Raw genomic sequence first — 22,775 nt, 5'->3', positions numbered from 1 at the left:
GAAACAATAAATGCTGGAGAGGGTGTGGAGAAAAGGGAACGCTCTTGCACTGTTGGTGGGAATGTAAATTGATACAGCCACTATGGAGAACAGTATGGAGGTTCCTTAAAAAACTACAAATAGAACTACCATGTGACCCAGCAATCCCACTACTGGGCATATACCCTGAGAAAACCATAATTCAAAAAGAGTCATGAACCAAAATGTTCACTGCAGCTCTATTTACAATAGCCAGGACATGGAAGCAACCTAAGTGTCCATCATCGGATGAATGGATAAAGAAGATGTGGCACATATATACAATGGAATATTACTCAGCCATAAAAAGAAATGAAATGGAGGTATTTGTAATGAGGTGGATGGAGTTAGAGTCTGTCATACAGAGTGAAGTAAGTCAGAAAGAGAAAAACAAATACAGTATGCTAACACATATATATGGAATCTAAGGAAAAAAAAAAAAAAAAAAGGTCATGAAGAACCTAGTGGCAAGATGGGAATAAAGACACAGACCTACTAAAGAATGGACTTGAGGATATGGGGAGGGGGAGGGGTGAGATGTGACAGGGTGAGAGAGTGTCATGGACATATATACACTACCAAATGTAAAATGGATAGCTAGTGGGAAGCAGCTGCATAGCACAGGGAGATCAGCACGGTGCTTTGTGACCGCCTCGGGGGGTGGGATGGGGAGGGTGGGAGGGAGGGAGATGCGGGAGGGAGGAGATATGGGAACGTGTGTATATGTGTAGCTGATTCACTTTGTTATAAAGCAGAAACTAACACACCATTGTGAAGCAATTATACTTCAATAAAGATGTTTAAAAAAATAAAAATAAAAAATAAAAAAAAAATATAACAACAAAAAGCTTAAAATCCTTACTACTAGTCCTGGTTTGTGTTTTCACTTTGGTGATACATTTTATTTTTTATTTGTTAGAAAATATTTCAGACATTCAAAGGTATAAGAATATTATTATGAGCATCCATGAACCTAGCATTCCAAATTTAGAAAAAATAAACATTCCAAATGTTTGTGAAGCCCACATATACTATCTCTGATTTACGTGTCTTCTTCCCTAGGACGTAGTTAACTAAACGAGCCACCTAGAGCTACTTAATTCTTTTAACATTTTGTATTTGAGATTTCCCCATGGTGCTTTATAAGCATTAGTACTTACATTTTCACTTTTATCTGTATGGATATTTATTTATTCATTTAATTTTCATATTTCTGATGGCCATGGGCACTTAAGGTGTTTATTTTTATTTTTCTCTTCCATCAGCGAATACTTTCAGGTCCACTTGCAGAACACACCCAGAATCTCACCTGGTCCAAGCCATCATCTTCTTGCTAAATCATTGCAATAAACTCCTCACTGGTCATTGCTGCTGCTTCAGTCTATTCTCAGAACAATGACCAGAGGGATTTTTGCGAAGTATAAGTCAGAATCTTTTGCGAATTTTCCCTATAAAGGTCAAAGGAGTAAGATTTTAGAAATCCCTTCATGACCTGTCTCCCTGCCAGTTACTTCTCTGGCCTCATTTTCTCCTCCTTCCTCAACCTCAGCCAAACTGGCTTCCTTGCTTCTCCTCAGCCATACCAGGCATCCCCCTGCCTCAGGGAAGCACTTGCTGCTGCTTCTGCCAGAAAGTCTTCTCCCCTGTGACTACCTCTCTCACCCTTTTCAAGATTTTTACTTAAATGTCATTCTCTCAGTGAGGTCTTCCTCAGTCATACTATTTATATTCCAATCCACCCCTGAAAACGATTTCCCTCTCCGCTTTATTTTTCTCCCCACCGCTTATCACTTCCAACACATAATTTGCTGTATTGTCAGTTTTCCTTCACTAAAGGATTCAAGAAAGAATGTCTGCCCTTTTTGTCAACTGCCATCGCCTAGAAATCTAGAACTTTTCTTGCCGCATCCCAAGTGCTCAATAAATATTTCATGTAGGAATTAATAATGAGACCTGGACATACCCATTAGTAGTAGATGGAGTCGCTAATTTCCAACATTTCTCAAGTAATTAACATGAAGTGAATGCAAAAAAAATTGTATATTTACAATTAGCTGAATTTAGAGATTCATTAAAGATGTTTGGTAAAAAGGTGCCAATATAAAATAGCATGAGAACTAGCAAGTGATTTAAGGAAATTCGTCAGAACTGTCCTTGTCTGACCCCGTCCTTTTCTGTTTCCTTCCAAGTTACCATATTGTATTTCCATTTCAGCTGCTGGAATTAGATTTGTGATTCTCTTGAATAGCTTTTAGTGACCTTACGTGACAATTATTTGACCCCATGAGGCCTTTTGGATGACAAACAAACCCTGATGAATTACTGGCACCTTCTCTTACATTTTCAGCCCTTTAAATGGATTCTGTCTTTGCCAAGTACTATCTTGCCAAGTAGCAATATGTTACGTACCAAAAATAGTTTTATTTCTGTTGGCCAAAGGAAAAGTTTTCTCCACCAAGAACAATCATTCTTAGGAAGTAGTAGTTAGGTGTAACCATATATAGTCAATAGTCAAATGTGTTTTGTTTTATTTTCCTAGTTTCAAAAATATATTAACATTACAGAAGAAAGGGTGAAGATTTTAAGAGCGATATTGTTCATTTTGTGACTAGGAATGTTGAAAGTGGCTCCCGAATTCAGCAATGAGGAAGATATAACAGCAAAATAATAATGGATGCTCACATTTACTGAAGATTACTATGTTCCCAACATCTGCTAAATGATTTACTTGATTTACTGCATTTTATCCAACCCAGTAAGACTGATAATGTTTTTTACAGAAGTAATGTATCACAGAGAAGTTAAATAACTCACCCAAGATTGCAGAGTTAAGGTTCAGATCAGGCAGTCAGACTCCGAGGCCCAGACTCTTAACCCTTAAGCATCCTTAAGACGGAATGAAGTGCAAGTGAAACATACCTGGAAAATATATGGTTTTTTAGAAATTTATTGACACTTTGAAAATGTTTATAAATGTTTTATAATGTTTTCAGACAAAACTCGGAGTTTAAAATATGATACATAATGACTTGTCTGCTTTAATCCATCCAGAAGCTACAGAGATTATGATGAAATATTTTGATTTTTATAAATTCATCTCTTTTCTTCTAGAAGGTGCATTTGTTGTACTTACAGAGTTCATAAACTTTATTCACCAAAAGTAGATGGAATTTATTGTACAAAATGGGAAAAATCATTATTGTATATTCACAGTAAATTTTGTCATAAGTTGAGTTTTTAATAAATTTCCAAACTCACTGAGCAGAATATTCTAGAATAAAAAAGAAACTGCACTTTCTGTGATAAACTTATCTTCTTTTAAAAAATACTTCTGGTAATATCTTTTAGAGATCCTTACTTTTATCACAAAGAAGTATCTTTTCTTAACTGGTACACAATTGGAAGAAATCCATTGCTATGATATGTACAGAAATTAAGAGTATGTTTTCTATAAAATCAAACTGATAAGTTGAGATGTATGTATTCATAATTTTAAATACAAAGCAAAGTCAGTTACATACAGGAGCCAAGCAGGTATCATAAAGGGGATGAAGTGGGCTGTATTACTGAGACTATAAGACAAGTATTATATTATAGGTCGTGCATGACATGATATACATAAACAAAGACTAAAAATCAGATGCTATAGCTCACTGGTTCATGATCATAATAAATGCTTTTATTAACTGGATTGTGAAAACCTTCTACTTTTTAAAAATTTGCCATCTCTCAAGCTTCTATGTTGTGTTAGTTTCGAAATTTTTGTAGCAACTCTTTGTAAATCATGTCATTATTTTGAGCACCACACAGATAACTTCTTTGAACTGTGCTTGTCCATTCTTACAGTTGGAAAACTCCAGATTATGTATGACAAAGACTGTTTTTTGAACCGCATTCACTGTTTGTCTCTCTCTGTGTGTATGTGTGTATGCTTTTGTTGCAGAGAAGGCCAGCAATCGCCAGAACAATGGCAGAAGATGTACGGCAGATGCTCTGGGAATGAAGTGTACCACATCGTTTTGGAAGAAAGTACATTTTTTGCTGAATATGAAGGAAAGAGCTTCACCTATGCTTCTTTCCATGCACACAAAAAGTATGTTTCTGTTTCCAGAGTGGAATTAAAATATTAATCAGTCATACCTTTAAACACAGTTTTCCATAATATAACCCATATTGGTGCTCATAAGTTGCAAGTATTCTTGAATTTTTGACATAATTATTGAGACATTTGAATTCTGGCCTTTTGTATGGTCTCTACAAGTTAAGATTCTTGGGTGTATAGTATAACTTAGTAGGAATATTGACTTTAGTATCTTTTAATTTATCTTTAAAAATATTTTAATCCTGTAAAAATTCACATGAAAATGAATCTCCTTTATAAATCTAAATTTTAAAGTGTTGATTAAAAATTTAAACAAAGTAAAAATAACATTTATAAAACCTAGACATTTTTTAAAACTCGCTTTGGCCAGAAAAATAAGTTAAAAAATAAATGATAGTACCTTCCAATTCAAACATAGAACATTATTATTTTTGTTCTTTTTGAGAGAAATTCTTTACTTAAGAAATAAAAAGTATGTCTAACATGAAAATAATATATTATTAGTATTATAAAATATTAATATAACATTTTTAAGATTTGTAATAATCTAGTATATTCTAGTAATCTATTATCTAAAGTATTCTACTTTAATTCCCAACATGATTCTGTTTATACACTTTTTTTATATTTAAAAAATATTTTTAAGTTTGATTTATTTGTAACACTATAAGACATACTGAGATAAAAATATTCAGGAGGTTTTGTGTTTGGAACATAACCTGAAAAAGTATATAAGAAATTTTAAGTAACACCTGTTACATTCAGTGGTTATTATTTCTCCTAATTAAATTGTATACCTATTCAATGCTATTTAATTTTTTTTTCTAAATTTTTTTCTAAAATTCAAGCAGAACAAAAATAAATTTAGGGACCCTAAATTCTTTCTCTTGTGACCTTGAGTAAGTTTCTTCCTCTCCCCTAAGCCAATGGCTTTCAAATTTTTTGACCAAAGTAAGAAATACTGTTTTATCTTTTTGACCAAATTAAGGTATACATTTTATGGTAAGACCCAGTATACACACACAAAGTTTACAATAAAACTCTTACCCTTACTAAATGATATGTACTCTGATATTTCTATTATCTTTTATTCCATTCTTTTTTACTAAAAAACATGTATAGTCTTAATTAACTAAATTGATTTCACAACACACTAAGGACATAGTTTTTTTTTTTTTTTTCCTTTAAAAACAAGAGCCTTGAACTTTTAGAATCTTTTCAAGCTTTAAAATGTTCTTATTTGAGGTTTTAATTTTTCTCTGCCTTATAATAGTTTAATTATTTTCTTATATATGTGAACTTTAAAAAAAAAAAAAAACTAAGACCTTTGCTGAATTTAACCCTTAAACTCTTTTATTTTCTTTTTTAAATTAAGGTTTGGTGTCTGCTTGATTGGTATTAGGAGGGAGGATAATAAAAACATTTTGCTGAATCCAGGTCCTCGATGTATTATGAATGCTACAGATATATGTTTCTATATTAATATTACCAAAGAAGAGAATTCAGCATTTAAAAACCACGACCATCAGAAAAAAAGCAATGTATCAAGGTCATTTTATCATGGACCATCTAGATTACCTGTACATAGCATAATTGCCAGCATGGGTAAGTATAAATACATTTGGAAATATCATTAGTCTCTTTCTTTAAAAAGAATAATAAATATACTTTAATTTTTCTTAAAATTCCAAAGCCAAATTTAAAACATACTTGTGTGTATTACAAACTTGGTGTAGCTAAGTATACAGAACACAATTTCTAATCTGTTAAATTGGTAAGAAATTAAGCTAATTCAAAACTTCTAACGATGATTTCATATATCTGATTAGTATATAAGCACCTGACACTTCTATGTTTCTTTGTCAGTTCTCTATTCAGTTATCAGTAGTGGCTATTTCAAATACTCTCCATTTTTCTCAAAACTCTCCTATCCTTCATCTAATTCTCACCATTGAACTTGGCTTCTGTGACACAGAAATTTAAAAAAAAAAAAAAAAGATTCAGACAAATAAGAATTTCCTTTAAATTTTGCCACCAAACCTCCTACACACCTATAAGCATTTAGTTTCTATCACAAGGAAAATGTGTTTCTTCTTTTAACTTCTAATATTTTAGTATAAATGCCTTCACTTATGCCATGGACCCTTCTCCATTTCCCCCTTGGGGACTTCAGTCTTTTATTCATCCTCATTACCTAAATTGTTTTTTTTTTTTTTTCAAAATCCCCGGTTCATTCTCTCCTCCCTCCCTCTGTCTCTCTCTCTGACTTCACATCTCTACACACACACACACACACACACACACACACACACACTTCTGGATCTCATGTTACGACATCATCTTCACAGATAAATTCCTCTAAAGAGCTGTCTGCGGTTGATAGCCTGAAATCTTATTGTTCCCGCACGTCTCTACCAGTTTAGTCTGAAATCTGCAATCGTTATATCACTGAAACTACTCTGGCAAGGCCACCACTCTCCTCTTTGTCACTAAATCCAGTGGACATCTTCGCAGCGTGTGACAGTTCTTAAAACGCTCCGGTGCTTTTCCCCTGCATCCTGTACATTCATTTTCCCTAAAGAGTCACATCTGCTCTCAGAGATTCAACTGTCCTCCATAAATTGATGCTTCCCTTACCTAAATCATTACCTTAAACCTCTCTTCACAACAATATATTCAACTGTCCGTGGGTTATTTCTATCTGGGTGCCTACAGGAAAAACCGACGCGGCATATTCAAATGGAGCTAATCTTTCCCCCCTCATTCAAAACCATTTCCACCTCCATTTTTTTTTTTTGCTAAAAACAAATGGGACATCATCGTCCTCTGATTGGTAATGCCACAAGTCTGACTTTTACGATTCCTCTCCTCTTATACTTCATAATTCACTGAATTCTACTAAATCTGATCATTAAGTAGCCCCTAATGTCATTCATTTCTGTGTCCACCCTCAGTGCTATCAGTGTGGTCAGTCTGAACCTCCCTCATCCTTTCCCGCCACTGCAGCATCACCCCCCCCCCCAATCTTTTCTCCACGCCTCCGGCCTTGCTACCCTACGCTCTCCTCCACCTTGCAACCAGAGTAATAATGTTTACATAATGTTATAGTCATTCTCCTGCATTAATCTTTTTAATTGCTTCCTATGAGCCATTGGAAAAAAAGTCTAAATTTTATAACATGGCTTATAATTGGAGGATCGAAATCTCTCTTTTACATGAGGCAATCCCAGTTTTCCCAGGACAGTACCAGTTTATATACATTGTCCTGGTGTCATTATTAAAAGAACTCTACTTTGACTCTCAGGAATATCCTAGTTTAGAAGATAAATTACACAGTGACTTTACTTCAAGTTTTTTGGGTTTTTTTAAATGATTCTGTCTTATATTTTTAGTCCCACATTTTACCATCCCTTCAATTGCTTTCCTAAGTCCCAATCATACTGAATTTCTTTCAGTCTTCACTAATGGTTTTTCATCATCTCTTCAATTGCTCTCCTAAGCCCCAATCATATTAATTCATTTCAATCTTCCCTAATGGTTTTTCACCAGTGGACCTTAATGCTTTGTTTCCTCGGACGGGATCTACTCCTCAGCCCACAACTTTGCCTATGTAACTACTTCTAATCCTTTGCACCTCAGTCCCAATATCACCCCCTCTGAGGCATATTTCCTGGCCCTGCTTGGACTTTGTTAAGTAAATCTGACTGTCATTGATATAACATGATTATTTCTCTTCCATAGCAGTTCTACTCATTTCTTTCACATATTCAAGAATTACTTACTGAGTACCTAGTGTGTGCCAGGAACTCTTATAAGTATTTGTGATTAGAGAACAAGCAGACAAAGATCCCTAGCTCCCAGAGCTAACATTCTATCATGGGGAAGACTTGCAATAAATAACACATATAAAAAAAAAAAAAAGTAAATTATTTAGTATGTTAGAAGGTGATGAGTAATAAGATAAAAGAGAGAAGAAAACAGAGCTAGTAAAAGTACGTATGAATTTTGGGAGAACTGGATTTTTGAGTGGATTGTAGGCCTCATGGAAAAGGTGACATTTGAGAAAATACTTGAAGAAAATGAGGGAATTATCCCTGTGATTGTCTGAAAGAAGAACATTCCTTCAGGGATAATAGCCAGTACAAAGGCCCTAAAGTAGGAGTAGGAGTCTGACTTATGTGCTCCAGGAACAGTAAAGAGGCCCTCATATACAATGGAATATTACTCAGCCATAAAATGGAACAAAATTGGGTCATTTGCAGAGACGTGGATGGACCTAGAGTGTCATAGAGAGTGAAGTAAGTCAGAAAGAGAAAAACAAATATCGTATATTATCGCATACATGTGGAATCTAGAAAAATGATGCAAATGATCTTATTTGCAAAGCAGAAATAGAGACATGGACGTAGAGAACAAACATATGGATCCCAAGGGGGAAGGGGGTGGGTGGGAAGAATTGGGAGATTGGGATTGACATACATACACTATTGATACTATGTATAAAACATATAACTAATGAGAACCTACTGTATAGCACAGGGAACTCTATTCAGTGCTCTGTGGTGACCTAAGTGGGAAGGAAGTCTAAAAAATAGGAGATATATGTATACGTATAGCTGATTCACTTTGCTGTACAGCAGAAACTAACACAACATTGTAAAGCAACTATACACCAATAAAAATTAATTTAAAAAGATAAAAGAGGCCTTCGTGACTCAAACGTGATGATTTGATGGCAAGAGTACTGGAGATGAGAGGGAAAAGGTGAAAAGAGGTCAGATCATGTTGGGCTTTTTAAGTCAATGTAAGAGTTGTAGCTTCTACTCTGAGTGAAGTGGGAGTTATGATAAGGTTCTAAGCAGAGGAACAGCGTGATTCCACCTGGGCTGAACTCCTTTTTAATACAATCACTTTGGCTGCTGTTGAGAATAGATGGTTTAGGTCAAGGATCCAGTGTATTTTCAAGTGGCATTGTTAAAAAAGAAAAAAATTCTGTGTATACTGTGAAGGTAGAGGAACCAGGATTTGCTGCTGAATGGGAAGTGAACTGTAAGAAAAAGAGAAGTGTAAAGAACTCAAGGTTTTTCACATAAGCAGCAGGAAAAAGGGAATGGCCATCAATGAGGGTGGGGGAGTAAAGGTTTAGTGGGAGCCAGGGGAGATACAGAGTTCAGTTTGGGACACAGTGAATTTCAAATATCTGTTAGACATGGAGAGGAAGATGTCAAACAAGAGATTAGATAGGAGTCTAGAGTTCAGGAGAGAGGTGTATGCTGAAAAAGTAAATTTTGCATTCCTGAGCTTACGTATTGTATTTAAAGCCATGAGACTGAATAAGATCATTGAGAAAATGATTGTGGGCAGGAAAGGGATAAAGACAAAGGACCAAATCCTGCAGCATGTCAATATAAATATCAGGAAGATGAGAAGAAACCAACAAAGGAGACAAAGAAGGAGCTACTACAAGGTAGCAGGGAAACCAGATGGGTGTCCTGTCCTGGAATCCAAATGAATCAAGTGTATGCAGAGGGCGGAGTTACCAGCCATGTCTGATGCTGCTAGTAGGTCAAATAACATGAGAACTGAGAACTGGCCATTGCATTCAGCAAAACAGTGTTCTTTGTCTTGATAACAGCCCTTTCAATGAAGTGGTAGTGGAGAATGCCAGATCAGAGGGTTTTATGACAGAATGGCAGGAGACAATGTAGAGAAACTAGGTCTAGTCCACTCTCAAAAAGTTGTGCTGAAAAAGAGTACAAAGAAAAGACTTGGTGGCGATGGTAGATGTGCAAGAAAGTGAGAAGGGCAAGTTAGTCAGGAGTATATGTAAGAGAATGAGTACAGTGATGGACCATGGAACTTAATTTAGGTAAGGAAGTGAAAAGACATCTGTTGCTTGAAGGAGACTGAAAAGCTAGTGAATTTAATAGATTATAGTTCCAGTGGGAATCAAAAAGGAGGGAGCTGGAAAGAGAAGAGGTGACAGTAAGTATCAAAGAATGAGATGCCAGAAATAGAGCCTATGTGTAATCAATAGTAATTATAAAATCTAGGGTATGACCGTGAAAGTGAATGACTAAGGAATGATGGGAGAAAAGGCCATTAGTAGAGTATAATCTATAAAAAAACATGGAATCACTATGTGTACACCTGAAACTAATATAAAACTAATATAATGTTGTTAGTCAGCTGTACTTCAATTAAAAAAAAAAGCACTACGTGGGATGACAGACACAGGACTGAACAAAGAAAACAGTGAAAGATAGTGGGTACAGAGCTGCGATATTATAAGGGATGAAAGGAAAATGGTCTGAAAGAGGCAGTGAGAACATTGAGGGTATCTCCCCACTTCCAAAACACAGGCATCTCTTTAGGTGTTGCAGCCTTCAGAACTACAGGGAAAGATGTCGGAGAAGAGCCAGGTTTTGTTAGGGGAAGGAAGGATTCAAAGAAGAACTTGTTTCTGTAACTGTGACTGCTTTCTAAAATTGTGTCTTCCCTCTGCTAAATTCTGACTTTCTCTTGATCATATCCCCCAAGCCCAGCTTGGTGCCAGACATCAGTGTTGGCAGAATTGTCAGGGAGCGACCACATTTCCTGTGTTGGGCAGGAAGATGGTAAAGAGGTAATTGGAGGTGATGTGGAGACATATTTGGGAGGGGGTGGAATTCAGAGAACATGGTTCCTTAGGAAGCAGGTGGGGACTTATCCCCACTGCAAGAGTAGGGCTTAGTTTTACATAAATGGAGGTATGTCTGTTTCATTCCAAACGTAAATAAGGGGGAAAAAAAATGTTTGGTGAAACTCCCATGTTCAGTTGCTTGAAGATAGGGAGTTGAAGGATTTCTTCTGCGGTAACTTCTCTTTTCTCTCTGAATTAGATGACGTGGTCATCTGCAGAGGATAAATGTCATAAATATGGATTTGGATTAATAGTATTAAGATGCAAATCATATCATATGGCTTTATTTCGATAAATCAAACTTATAAAATTTCATGTTTGATCAGATCCAGTCACCTGATTAGTGGAAAAGTCAATCTCATTTTTTCTAAGATCCCCATCTCCCCTCTAAGATAGATTGAATTATAAATCAATCCTTATTTATGGTGCTAAAACACTGGCCGAGTGTACAGTTTCTGATGCCGACCGCCTTTGTCTCTGCTCAGATACTGGAATTGCTGACTGCCGGTCATCACGTCCTTTCCTCGGGCACAGCAGCTCTAGACATCTTCTTACAGGCCCCTCGCAGGCGTCTTCCCTGTTGACTGTAGACACACCAGCCTACCCCTCCCTCTAATCTGAGTGTTGCGTATAGTATATGAAGAGGTACTAGCCTCTAAAACCTGACCTCCCACATTTATTTCAATGTTGAGGAATACCCAGATATTCTCCCCAGTCTTGTTTCTATCAACTTTCACACTCAGAAACATTGAGATGCCAAAACCCATGAGGTTTTTTTCCCCCCCTTTACAAACTCAGGCTGTTATAGTGAAGAAGGTGGCAAGGTCAGACAGAAGTCTGAAGGAAATGGAGAGTGTTTTAATAGTTGCTTCGAAGAATGAGACGAAATGAGGACTAAGGGCTTTCAGAAGGATGACCGGCTATCCATAAGAGCATACATGAAGTGAGTGATCGTAAAATATGGAGGCACTTATCCATTAGATTGGATTATTTCTTCCAGAAGGGGAGAGACATCCACTTTCCATATACTGATGTTTAGACTAGTTTTTAAATGTTAATTAAAAATCTCAAAGGAATTTGTTTCTTCCCATTACTATTCCTTGAGTATCCCAAGAATTCAAAAGCCTTAAGCTATTTAGATTTGCTCTTCTTATTGCCCCAAGGTATTTCCGTGGCTCCTGTGCTCATGATTTTCTTTTAGGTCAAAGAAATCAAATGTCATGATTTCAGAGTAGCCCTTCTCATCACCTAGTGAAAAGCTCATCCCTCCTCTAGCTTCCTATCCCCACTATTCCGTATCACATAATTCTGTTTTATTTTCTGCATGGCATTTAGCGTTATCAGGAATTACTTTTTTCACTTCTTTGTCCACTCGATTATCTTAAAGATAAATCCATATGTGTAGAAACCTTGTCTGCCTTGTTCCTTGCATATCTCAAGTGCCTAGACTAGTGCTTGCCACACAGAGTACTTAATAAATATTTGTTGAATAAATATAAACATTAATGGTTCTAATGTAAAAAAGCGGTTATAGATCAGTAAGAGAAAGATAACAAAATGGGGGAAAAAGATATAATGAGAAATCCACAAAATGGAAATGGCCTAAATTTTTTTCATAAATTTTAAATAAATATAAATGGAAACAAGGTATTTTTTTAACTTAAATTTCTAAGTATTTCAGGATTTCCCAAATCTTATGTTTCTTACTATGGAGCTGGTTGCAGCAAATACACTTTTGCACAAATACAGAAATTTTTTTATCCATGCGGACAAAAATACCCATATTAAAAAGAAATAACCTTTGAGATTAAAGGATAAACAATATACAGTATATTTCCTGGTTATACTGGCTGTATTTCATCTCACTTTGATCATTAAATGATTGACAGGTCCTATAGGTTAGGTGGCACATGCTTTGATGGATTTTCATGTCTCATTGTTCCAGGTACTGTGGCCATAGACTTGCAAGACACAAGCTGTAGGTCAGCAAGTGGCCCTACCCTGTCTCTTCCTTCAGAAGGAAACAAAGACGTCAGAAGACCCAGCATTGCTCCTGTTTTAGAGGTTGCAGATACGTCATCAATTCAAACATGCGATCTTCTAAGTGATCAATCAGAAGATGAAACTACGCCAGATGAAGAAATGTCCTCAAATGTGGAGTATGTAAGATTTACTGGGATTTGTGCTGGCCATGAAACACTAATATCCTTCCCTTCTGGACATCCTAGAATCAATCCTACATGCTTCTACCAAAACACCCTTCCTCTTAGCCAGTATCTCTCTTGATGATAAAGTATCCTAAGTCCTCAAATTTCTGGCTTCAACAGCTATTGACAGCCTCATTTTTCTCTATATTATCCTTTATCCTTAAAGAAAAAAATAGGTAAATCAGCATTTCCATGATATAACCTATATCATATTTTACATATTTTTCTTTAAGGATACAGTTTGTGTATTCATAATTATATGAGTTTGTTGAATTATAATGTACCTTCTACCTCTCATTTATTCTTTCACCTCCATATTGAAGTTCAATCAATTATTCAGTGACATGGAATGCAGCTTCTTCCATTAAGCTTCTCTTATTTCAGCATTCAGCAATCATTTTTATTCAGGGTACATCAATAATATTTTGAATGAATGAATAAAGGAAGTACTAGTTCTCTTTACTAAGATTCCATAAAAGATAGTATCAATGTTTAAGCTATTAATCACATTTTAGCCTACAGTAGAGTTTGTTTACTTGTCGTATTCATATATTATGTTGGCATTTCTTTTTTTTTTTTTTTTAATACATGTGCCCTAGGATATCTTTTTTTTTTTAACAACAGCCATTTATTTATTTTTTTAAAATTTTATTTTATTTATTTATTTATTTTAATTTACTTATTTTTATTATTTATTTATTTTTGGCTGCGTTGGGTCTTCGTCTCTGTGCGAGGGCTTTCTCTAGTTGTGGCAAGCGGGGGCCACTCTTCATCGCGGTGTGCGGGCCCCTCACCATCGCGGCCTCTCTTGTTGCGGAGCACAGGCTCCAGACGCGCAGGCTCAGCAGTTGTGGCTCACGGGCCCAGCAGCTCCGCGGCACGTGGGATCCTCGCAGACCAGGGCTCGAACCCGCGTCCCCTGCATTAGCAGGCAGACTCTCAACCACTGCACCACCAGGGAAGCCCCTATGTTGGCATTTCTTGAGGAAAGCACAGTGTTCAACAGTCTTGACAGTGGAGTCTGAAGGAATTTGTGTCCCATGGCAGTTCTACCGTATACTGGTTGTGTGCAAGTGACTTTGATTAAAATCTTCTGACCCAGGATGCTTTATCTGTAAATAGTGTTCATATGAAGATTAATTGAGATAACAGAGTAATGTGCTTAGGACAATGGTTTGTGCAGAGTAAGCATTCAATGAGTATTAAATACTCTTTGGTGTAGTATTAGTCGTAGTGGCAAAGGTAACATCATTCAAACACTTCTAATATTTTGCATATAATAGAAGTTCAATCAATGTTGAAGTGAACTAAAATGAACTGAAATATAATTGAAACTTAGAAAAATCCTTCTGTTAGTCCTTCACACTTTTAAATATTTATTACAAGAAACTTACACATACCCACAGAAGACAAGTCCACTCTCCAAGAAATTAATAATACTCAAATAGATTTATGAAATATTTGACAGGAAGAAGAGGTTTGACCACCAGTGTATTTCTAGAAATGGTGTTGTGTGGTGTGATACAAATTCTTTCTTTACATGTACTGAAAAAACTGAGGTGGAATTTTTTTTATATCTAGAAAAATGAAAAAGATGTTGAAGTAATGGTGGGAGACTATCAACTTCTAAACTTGCAAAATGTTCTCCATTTTACCATCCTAGCTAATGATGTCTGGAAAATAGTTCTAAGTAGATTTGAAATTTCTTGGTTTGAAAGATGAATTTTCTTTATCATAAAAGAGCTTTCATACTGGATAAAATAACTTTGCCTCTACTAAATTTTCTTTTATTTCTTAATTTTCATTTATGCTGCTACTTTTTGAGAGTTTCATTTTGAAAATTTTACAGCCATAATGTGCAGGTGACTATTTTTATAAAGTCAGCAAATAAACTGAGTATCTTTGATAATATTTAAGCATGATTCCAGCAAAAACTCTGGCTTTTGTGTGGGTCTAATGGAATAATTTACTCAATCTAAAATAATTTACTCTTTTTTGGTTATGCATCCATGACTGATGAATATTGATAGAGTGAATCATAATAATGCATTTTGCTTTAATATATCTTGTAAAGATTAACATTACTATTTTCTAAAATGTGTCTAAATCTTTTAAACTGAGGATTGGCAAACTTTTTCTGGAAAGAACCAGCTAGTAAATGTTTCCAACTTTATGGACCATGTGGTCTTTGCCCCAACTACTCAACTCTGTTTCTGAAGCATGAAAACACCCAAAGACAATACATAAAATGAGTGACCATGACAGTGTTCTGACAAAACTCACTTGTGGACACTGAAATTTAAATTTCATATAATTTCACGAGCTGAAATATTATTCTTCTTTTGACTTGTTTTTCCAACCATTTAAAAATATTAAAACTACTTTAGTTCACAAAACCATGTGACGAGCCAGATTAGGTCCATGGGCCCTGTTCTAAACTATTTCCATATCAAAATAAAGAATTACTGCATCTAACTTTATCAAAGTAGAGGGACATGGCTATAACTTGATTGTCTGACTTTGCCTGCATTAATTCAAGGCAATTCAATATTTCATATTGTTTTACAGATATGCTAAAGGCTACCCACCTTACTCTCCATATATAGGAAGTTCACCCACTTTTTGTCATCTCCTTCATGAAAAAGTGCCATTTTGCTGCTTAAGACTAGACAAGGTAAGCACTTACTGCTGTTATTTTCTGTAAAACTAAAATGATGGCATTGTGTAATTACATGTATTTAAATAATTTTGTATAGTCTTTTGACTAAAATATGTTAAAAGAATTATTATCTTTCAAATGTAAATGTAATACATAAAGTGGTGAATTTTACTTTCTTAACTGCACTAAAGATTACCCAAGTGCTTTACCCTCTACTAATGTAGCCAATGAGTTGGCCAGTCTTTGTTTCAAAGAGAGGAACAAAGATGCCAGAGCCTCAAACCAGAGTCTCCCCAGATCATTTTGGCCAGATGCGCTCTATTTATTTTACTAGACATTTTTGCCTCAAATCTCACAGTGGAATCGCTTGACATGGTGAAATTAGCTAGTCATAATTCACTATTGAATTATTAGACTGGAAGTGTCTTGCTTAATGTCCCCTTTCCTAAAGATTTTGCAGTAGTTCTTGGTTCCTGCCTTGATATTCAGGAGAAACCATCCAAAACAGAAAGATTCCAAGAAAGCAGGAATCTTTCTCTTTCACAGTATGACCATTGGACATGACCTGGGTAAGAATTTGTTCTCATGATGAGTCAGAGGACAGATAAAAAGAAGACTCTCAAACCGCCCATCTCCCAGAAATTAAAATGTGCCACTAATTCTAACCAGGAATTTCTTCCTTTATTCTATATTTTGGAGTTAGCTGGAGTTAAAATCCCAGCTTTCTGCTTACAGGCTCGGCCATTTGGGCAAATAACACTATCATTAAATTTCAGTTTCCATATCTCCAAAATGCTTGTAATTTTAATATGAACCTTATAGGGTTCTTGTGAAGATGATATAAATTCGTGCATGGAAAAAGCTTTTCACAGTGCCAGGAACGTAAAGGCACTTAATACATTTTGTTAATATTTTTACTACTATTATTTTTTCCATGTGATAAACATTATGAATCTTGGCTGTTGCTGTCACTCTTGAGGAAGATTAGCAGAACATTAGAAAATTTCTGCCTCTGTCTTCCTAAAGTTTTTTTGTGAATCCTTACCACTGCTCCCAAACGTTCATCTGGGTCCATTAAGATGGACAGTTCCGTCTCTCGATGCCTTATTTTTTGTCAGTCCTTGTTTTACTTTCCTGCTTCACAGCATTTCTAGCGCTGGCTCGCTCTGCATCTTTGGTAACCTTGATGCATCTTAAGCTTCAGAACCCTTCTCCTCTATTGGCCCCTTCCAAGAACCTGTGACTGATTTTTTATGTATGACTTTTGTGTTTTTTTTTTCCTTAAAGAGGATTTCCAAAATAATATAAGCTTTAGGTCCCATAAAGCTTGGGTTCACATCTGGTGGCATTTTACTTTTTAACACACAAAGATGAAAGTAATGTTGGGAAACCAAAGAGTCAAAATGATTCCACTGATTCCCAAGAAGGGAACCTGATACAGGAAAAGCTGAGCTTTCAGAGATGAGGCTTGCTGGAGGAGAAACAGTCTTTTAAAGCCAAAAGACAAGTTGTCTCTTTACCAAAGTAAAAAAGCGATGTTTCCGAGTATCGTTGATTGGCCGATAACATCTGGGGTTATCCATTCTTTAGGTGGCGTTAGTCTGGCTGGAGGTGGTGGTCTGCTCTGTAAATGAGTGCCCACTTTGCGATTAGCAGATGGGGTTATGCAGCCAATCCTACTGTGTCCATGAAGTCTGTGAGCAGGTATTTTGTTGCCCAGTCCGTCTTGCATCAGTATCAGCAGGCTCGTTTTTGGCCAAGGTTTATCAATACTGAATTCCCTGTTTTGTCCTTGTTCTATTTCTTTTTTTTTTCTTACTAGATGAGCTACTTCTAAATCTTCTGTATTAGTTCTTTTACCTCATTTGATCTCGTAAAAATGAAGTTCTTAATAATCTCAGCCTCAGCCTGTCATCCTTCTCCTTCCACCATCTCTTTGTAAGTGACCTAATTTCATGTGGCTTCAGATCCTGTTTATAGTAGTAATTCTCCAATCATACTTCCAGTGAAGACTTCCTGTTCTTTTCCTTTACCATTCCCCATTTCTCCATTCTTTCTTATGCCTTAATCCTTCCTGCTGGATTGATCTTCCTACTTCCATGATTACAGCTTTTAGAAATTCTACTAATGAGATCCTATTAGTGGTAAATTCTTTCAATTTCACTTTCCCTAGATATGTCCTTATTTTGTCCTCCTTCTTGAAGAATAGTTTTGCTCGGTGTCCAATTCCAGGCTCTGAGTTTTCTTTTTCTTTTAGCCTGTTAGGATTTTATTTACTACCTTCTACACTCCACACTGCTGATGAGAAGTCAGCCATCGTTCTAATTTGTGTTTCTGGTAGTTAAAGCTCTCTTTCCTCTCTGGATGCTTTTAAGATCTTCTTGTTGTCTGCACTATGACAATGTGTATGACACTGGATTTCTCTTTATTTATTTGGATTAGGATTCATTGGGTTTCCAGAACCTGAGGATTTGGATATTTCATTCATTCTAGAAAATCCTCAGTCAATATTTATGTGAATAGTGCTTCTTGCTGATTCTCGCATCTCTTTTTCAGGTATTCTGTTTAAGTGTGTATTAGACATTCTCACACTATCTTCCAAGTATCTTAATTTTTCCGTACTACTTTCTCTTTTCTTTCTGTATTCTGAGTAATTATTTCAATTCAGTCATGCAGTTGATCCCTTCAGATGCATCAAATGGGCAATTTAAATCGTCTTTTGAGTTTCTGTTTTTAATTGTTATATTTTTAGTTCCGGAATAGAGTATATGTAATTCTTTAAACATTTAAGTGAATATTTTAAATACCCTCTTGTTCTTTGCTCATGCTTTGAATGTTCTCTTTTATTTCTTTAAACATAGTAAACACGCTCATTTTCTATTCTGAATCTTATAACAGTGAAATCTGTAATCTTTGTGAGTCTAATTCTGTTGTTTACTGTTTCTGCTGACTCAAAGTACCTTGTTCCCAACAATGTTCTGTAATTTTTTATTAAAGAATAAAGGCAGAGAACATTCCAGAGTTGATGATGACTCCACAGAGAATCAACAAATCTCAACCCAAATAAAAAGAAACCCTCATAAAGACATATAAAGATTAAAAAAACAGAACACTAAAGCAATTCTCCAGGCAGATAATTTTGTTTAAAAGGATCTTGATTTAATAATGCTAAGTCCAGTAAATTCTAGCTCCCTAGGGAATAGCAAAATATCCTCAGAAAACACATTTTGGTAATGTGTTGTCATTTTGTTGTTGTTATTATTGTTAACATTAGTATTTTACATTTGAGTATTTGCATCGTTATCTTGCCAGCTCAGGTATACATTTAGACAATTAGGGATTTTTTCTTTTAATTTTTGTTTTTGTTTTGTTTTTTATCCCTTTCGATATCGATATCCATCCTTTTGGTATTCCATACTTGGAATGTTCCAAGATTATTTAATTTTAATACTACTCTATTTCTGGAAATAAAGTCAGAGGCAGATTATTTTTTTCCAGCTTTATTGAGGTATGATTGAAAAATACAAATTGTGTATATTTGAGGTATATAACATGATGCTTTGATATACATGTACCTTGTGATGATTCCTTAATATTGATACCCAGATGTCATCAGGCAGCAAGTTTCAGTTTGCAGTAGAACATGCGTACACTGTGTTGCTGCCTTTTCCTTCCCCACATCAAGCTGCATACCTGCAATTCATTTGTCTTGTCCATGTACACCTTCAGGCTGGAGAACTGGGCATAGAAAAATGTAACTATTTTCATATTTGTTAGAAAACAAAGGATTTACTAGGTTAGATTAATTTCACATTTCCAGATCTTCTAAATATTTTTACCCAATATTAGTGGAGTATAAAAATGGCCTTTCTTTGTATAATTTTTCTTCTCTAGAGTTGCCAGCATAACTGCTATGAGGACGCAAAAGCCTATGGATTCAAAAATAAGCTAATTATAGTTGCAGCTGAAACAGCTGGAAATGGATTGTATAATTTTATCGTTCCTCTCAGGGCATATTATAGACCAAAGAAAGAACTTAATCCCGTAATACTGCTATTGGATAACCCGTAAGTATATTTTAAAATGCACAAACAAGACAAAAATTTGTTAATATTTTATCAAAAATAATTTAATTTACTTAGAATATTTTAAATCAGATACATTATGGCACATGATTCATTGAGAGATATATTCTGTGCTGTGGTAGAAAACAACCATTGTATATGATCGTGTTTCACAAATACAACTTAAAACATCACCGGAGTACTCTGAGCCGTTTATTTAAAAAAAACTATTTTTGCAAGTGGTCATTGGTCTCTACCAGTGGGAAACATGCCACTGAAATAATTATAGTTATTTTCATTAAATTAATCAACTAGCCTGGAAAATCTCTGCCAAAACTGGACAATTTCATTGTCTTTGTAAAGAACCATTAATTACCAGAGGAGCATATTAATGATCCATTTTATATCATACCATTACACATCATCATAAGTTCTTATGATTCTTCCACTGTTAAAACATATATTCTGTAACATAACATGAATAGTTTGTGCTTTACCATGTTCATTTCTTTTGAAAATGTTTGATTGATATACTCTTGTGAAATAAGACTACTTAAACATTTCAAAATCCTTATACGAATATTAAATATATATCTCTAAATGCTGTGGTCAAATCCATTGTATACTAAAATTGCAATATTTCTCTCTCTGACTCAGATTAGTAGCAGATGGTCCTTAAATCAATACCATATTTTAGATTCCTCCAACTCTCCTCTTAAACTCTAAAGTGATGCAAATTTCAGGGTAAACCAAATGAGGCCAAAATCTGCTGCCTTGTCTCTGCTTTTAAAATTTATCAAAAGAATTTTTTCAAAACAGAGATATCTCCCCAATATATTGTAACTTCATGACATTATTTATTCTGAATATATGAATATCAAGATACTCATTGATGCATCTTGTTTTAGAGTCAGTATCTCAATGGTAATCAACTCTAAAACTTGAGCACACCTCTAGAGGTTTCAGTTGAAGAATTTTCAGGTCTGATGTCTCAATGACTTTTTTGATACTACTTTAGCATCCAAGGAAAGGTGAAGGTAAATTTAGGGCAGTTGTAGGGGAACAAAAACTTGGACCCAATGTCAGAAGAAGTAAAAGCTTAATAAAACAAATCTTAGGAGAATAAAAGTTGGATTACTGGATGGCTAGGGTGATAGAGTATGGTGGCAAAGCACCTCCAAGGCCTTGGGATATATCCCTTATTCTGGAACTTCTCTGGTAGGAGGCTCTAAGAAACTGGCTAAGATCTGGCGCATAAGAGATGCTCATCAACTATGTGAATTCAGAAGTGTCCAATTTTGGCTCTTTTTGCTTATGGTGTAATGTGTCCACTGCCTTAAAGATGAATTTAAGACAGGGGTATTTACAAGCTGATTGACTTAGAGCATTCCCATCTCGGATGGCTTGGATCAAAGTGGATCAACTCAGGCCCCAGAATACAGAGAAGCAGATAGGAAGAGGCTTGAAAAGAAAGAAGTGGCACTGTGCCTACAGCAGCCCTGTGATAAAGCAAAGGGTAAAAACTATCCTTTCACCTTCTTTATATTATTTCAAGGTATAATTTCTTGTCCTGATGTGTAAATCTCCTAATTGGGTTCTTGGTCCCGATTTCAATGTGTATGTGTGTGTCAGAGGGTTTCTCCACACCTCCAGCAAGCAATGCTCAGGACACCAGCTCAGTTCTGGGGGAATTCAACTCACTTCTGACACCATCTACCCAGAAATAGCGTTGGATTCCACAGGTTGAAAGTTCAGTCTTACAGAACTGTCCCACCCCCACTTCAGAAGCCAATCACAAACCAGGTTATCACCCCATAACTGAGCAGCTATAGATGGGAAGTTTCAGTGACCCCCTCCTTGGACTTCAAATGCCAGTTGCATGTCTAGGTTGTTACCTGTACTTCTGACTGAGTGGCTATAGATCGGGGGTTCCCACAACCACCTACTCAAGGTCAAGTTATTTGCTAGAGCAGCTCACAGAATTCAGAGAAACATTTTACTGACCAGATTGCCACCTTATTATAAAAGCATATAACTTGGGAACAACTGGATGGAAGAGATACACAGGGCAAGGTATGGGGAAAGGGCATGGAGGTTCCATGCCCTCTATGTGGGCACCACTATCACCAAATCTCTACCTGTTCACCAGCCCAGAAGTTCTCCAGACTCCATCCTTTTGGGTTTTTAATGGAGGCTTCATTACATAGGCACGATTGATTAAATCATTGGCCATTGGTGATTGAACTCAATCTCCTGCCCCTCCCCCTTCCTCAAAAATCACGGGGTGGGACTGAAGTTCCAGCCCTCTATTCAGGTTGGAACTTCAGTTTCCCTGGCAAACAGCCCCATCCTTAGGTACTTTCCAAAAGGCACCTCATTAATTTAAACCCAGTGGTCCTGGAAAGGGGCTTGTTATGAAGAACAAGACACCCCTTTCACCTTTTTTGGCTCTGAAGTGATTTCAGGAACTGAGGATTAGAGACCAAATATTACGACAAAAGATGCTCCCATTGCTGTTATCACTGAGGAAATTCCAAGGGTTTTGGGAGCTGTGAGCTAGAAAATGTGGTGAAGACCAAATATATGTGAGAAATCTGAATGTGAATGCCACATATACATTCCTTATAAACCACAATAAAAGAATCAGTCTTGCCAAATTTGGGAGTGGAGTTTACTCCATGGAATGGAGATGAGCTCCACTCCTTTTCCATATCCAGTCTTGCTAAGTAATCTTATCTCAGAGTCACTAATCCCCCTCTCTCCCCCTTATTATTCCAATGAGCAGGTGGCAGGAGCTAGGATTTCTTAACCTGTGTACCTGGTGTAGACTTTGGAATTGCCGTAACTAAATCAGCCTCTTTCTGTTTGGTTTTGAATTAACAGGTTACCAAAATGCCCAGTGACTGAATGATTGAGTGATTGGTTTGTATATTAGAAACATAAAAATCAAGTGGTTGTTTCTAGAGTCTTAATTCCTGAATCTGATCAATCATAGAAAAATCTGAAGACTCTGTTTCTCTTAGTTACTGGCAAACTGGTCAGT

The 22,775-nt window shown here is 36.0% G+C and overlaps 1 protein-coding gene across 2 annotated transcripts in view; it reads left to right on the top strand.

Annotated features, from left to right (window-relative positions):
• Positions 1-22,775, top strand: part of KCNT2 (potassium sodium-activated channel subfamily T member 2) — a 368,862-nt gene that overhangs the window by 258,529 nt on the left and 87,558 nt on the right. For both annotated transcript variants that reach the window (XM_068538563.1, XM_068538562.1), the window contains exons 15-19: positions 3,962-4,111; positions 5,496-5,725; positions 12,748-12,961; positions 15,578-15,683; positions 19,563-19,735. In XM_068538563.1, the coding sequence (XP_068394664.1) occupies positions 3,962-4,111; positions 5,496-5,725; positions 12,748-12,961; positions 15,578-15,683; positions 19,563-19,735 (873 nt within the window). The remainder of the gene's footprint in view (positions 1-3,961; positions 4,112-5,495; positions 5,726-12,747; positions 12,962-15,577; positions 15,684-19,562; positions 19,736-22,775) is intronic.

This window comes from Eschrichtius robustus, chromosome 3 (assembly GCF_028021215.1).
Source record: "Eschrichtius robustus isolate mEscRob2 chromosome 3, mEscRob2.pri, whole genome shotgun sequence".
NCBI lineage: Eukaryota > Metazoa > Chordata > Mammalia > Artiodactyla > Eschrichtiidae > Eschrichtius > Eschrichtius robustus.
The sequence above is the reverse complement of the archived record's forward strand: the minus strand, read 5'-3'. Positions and strand labels throughout refer to the sequence as shown.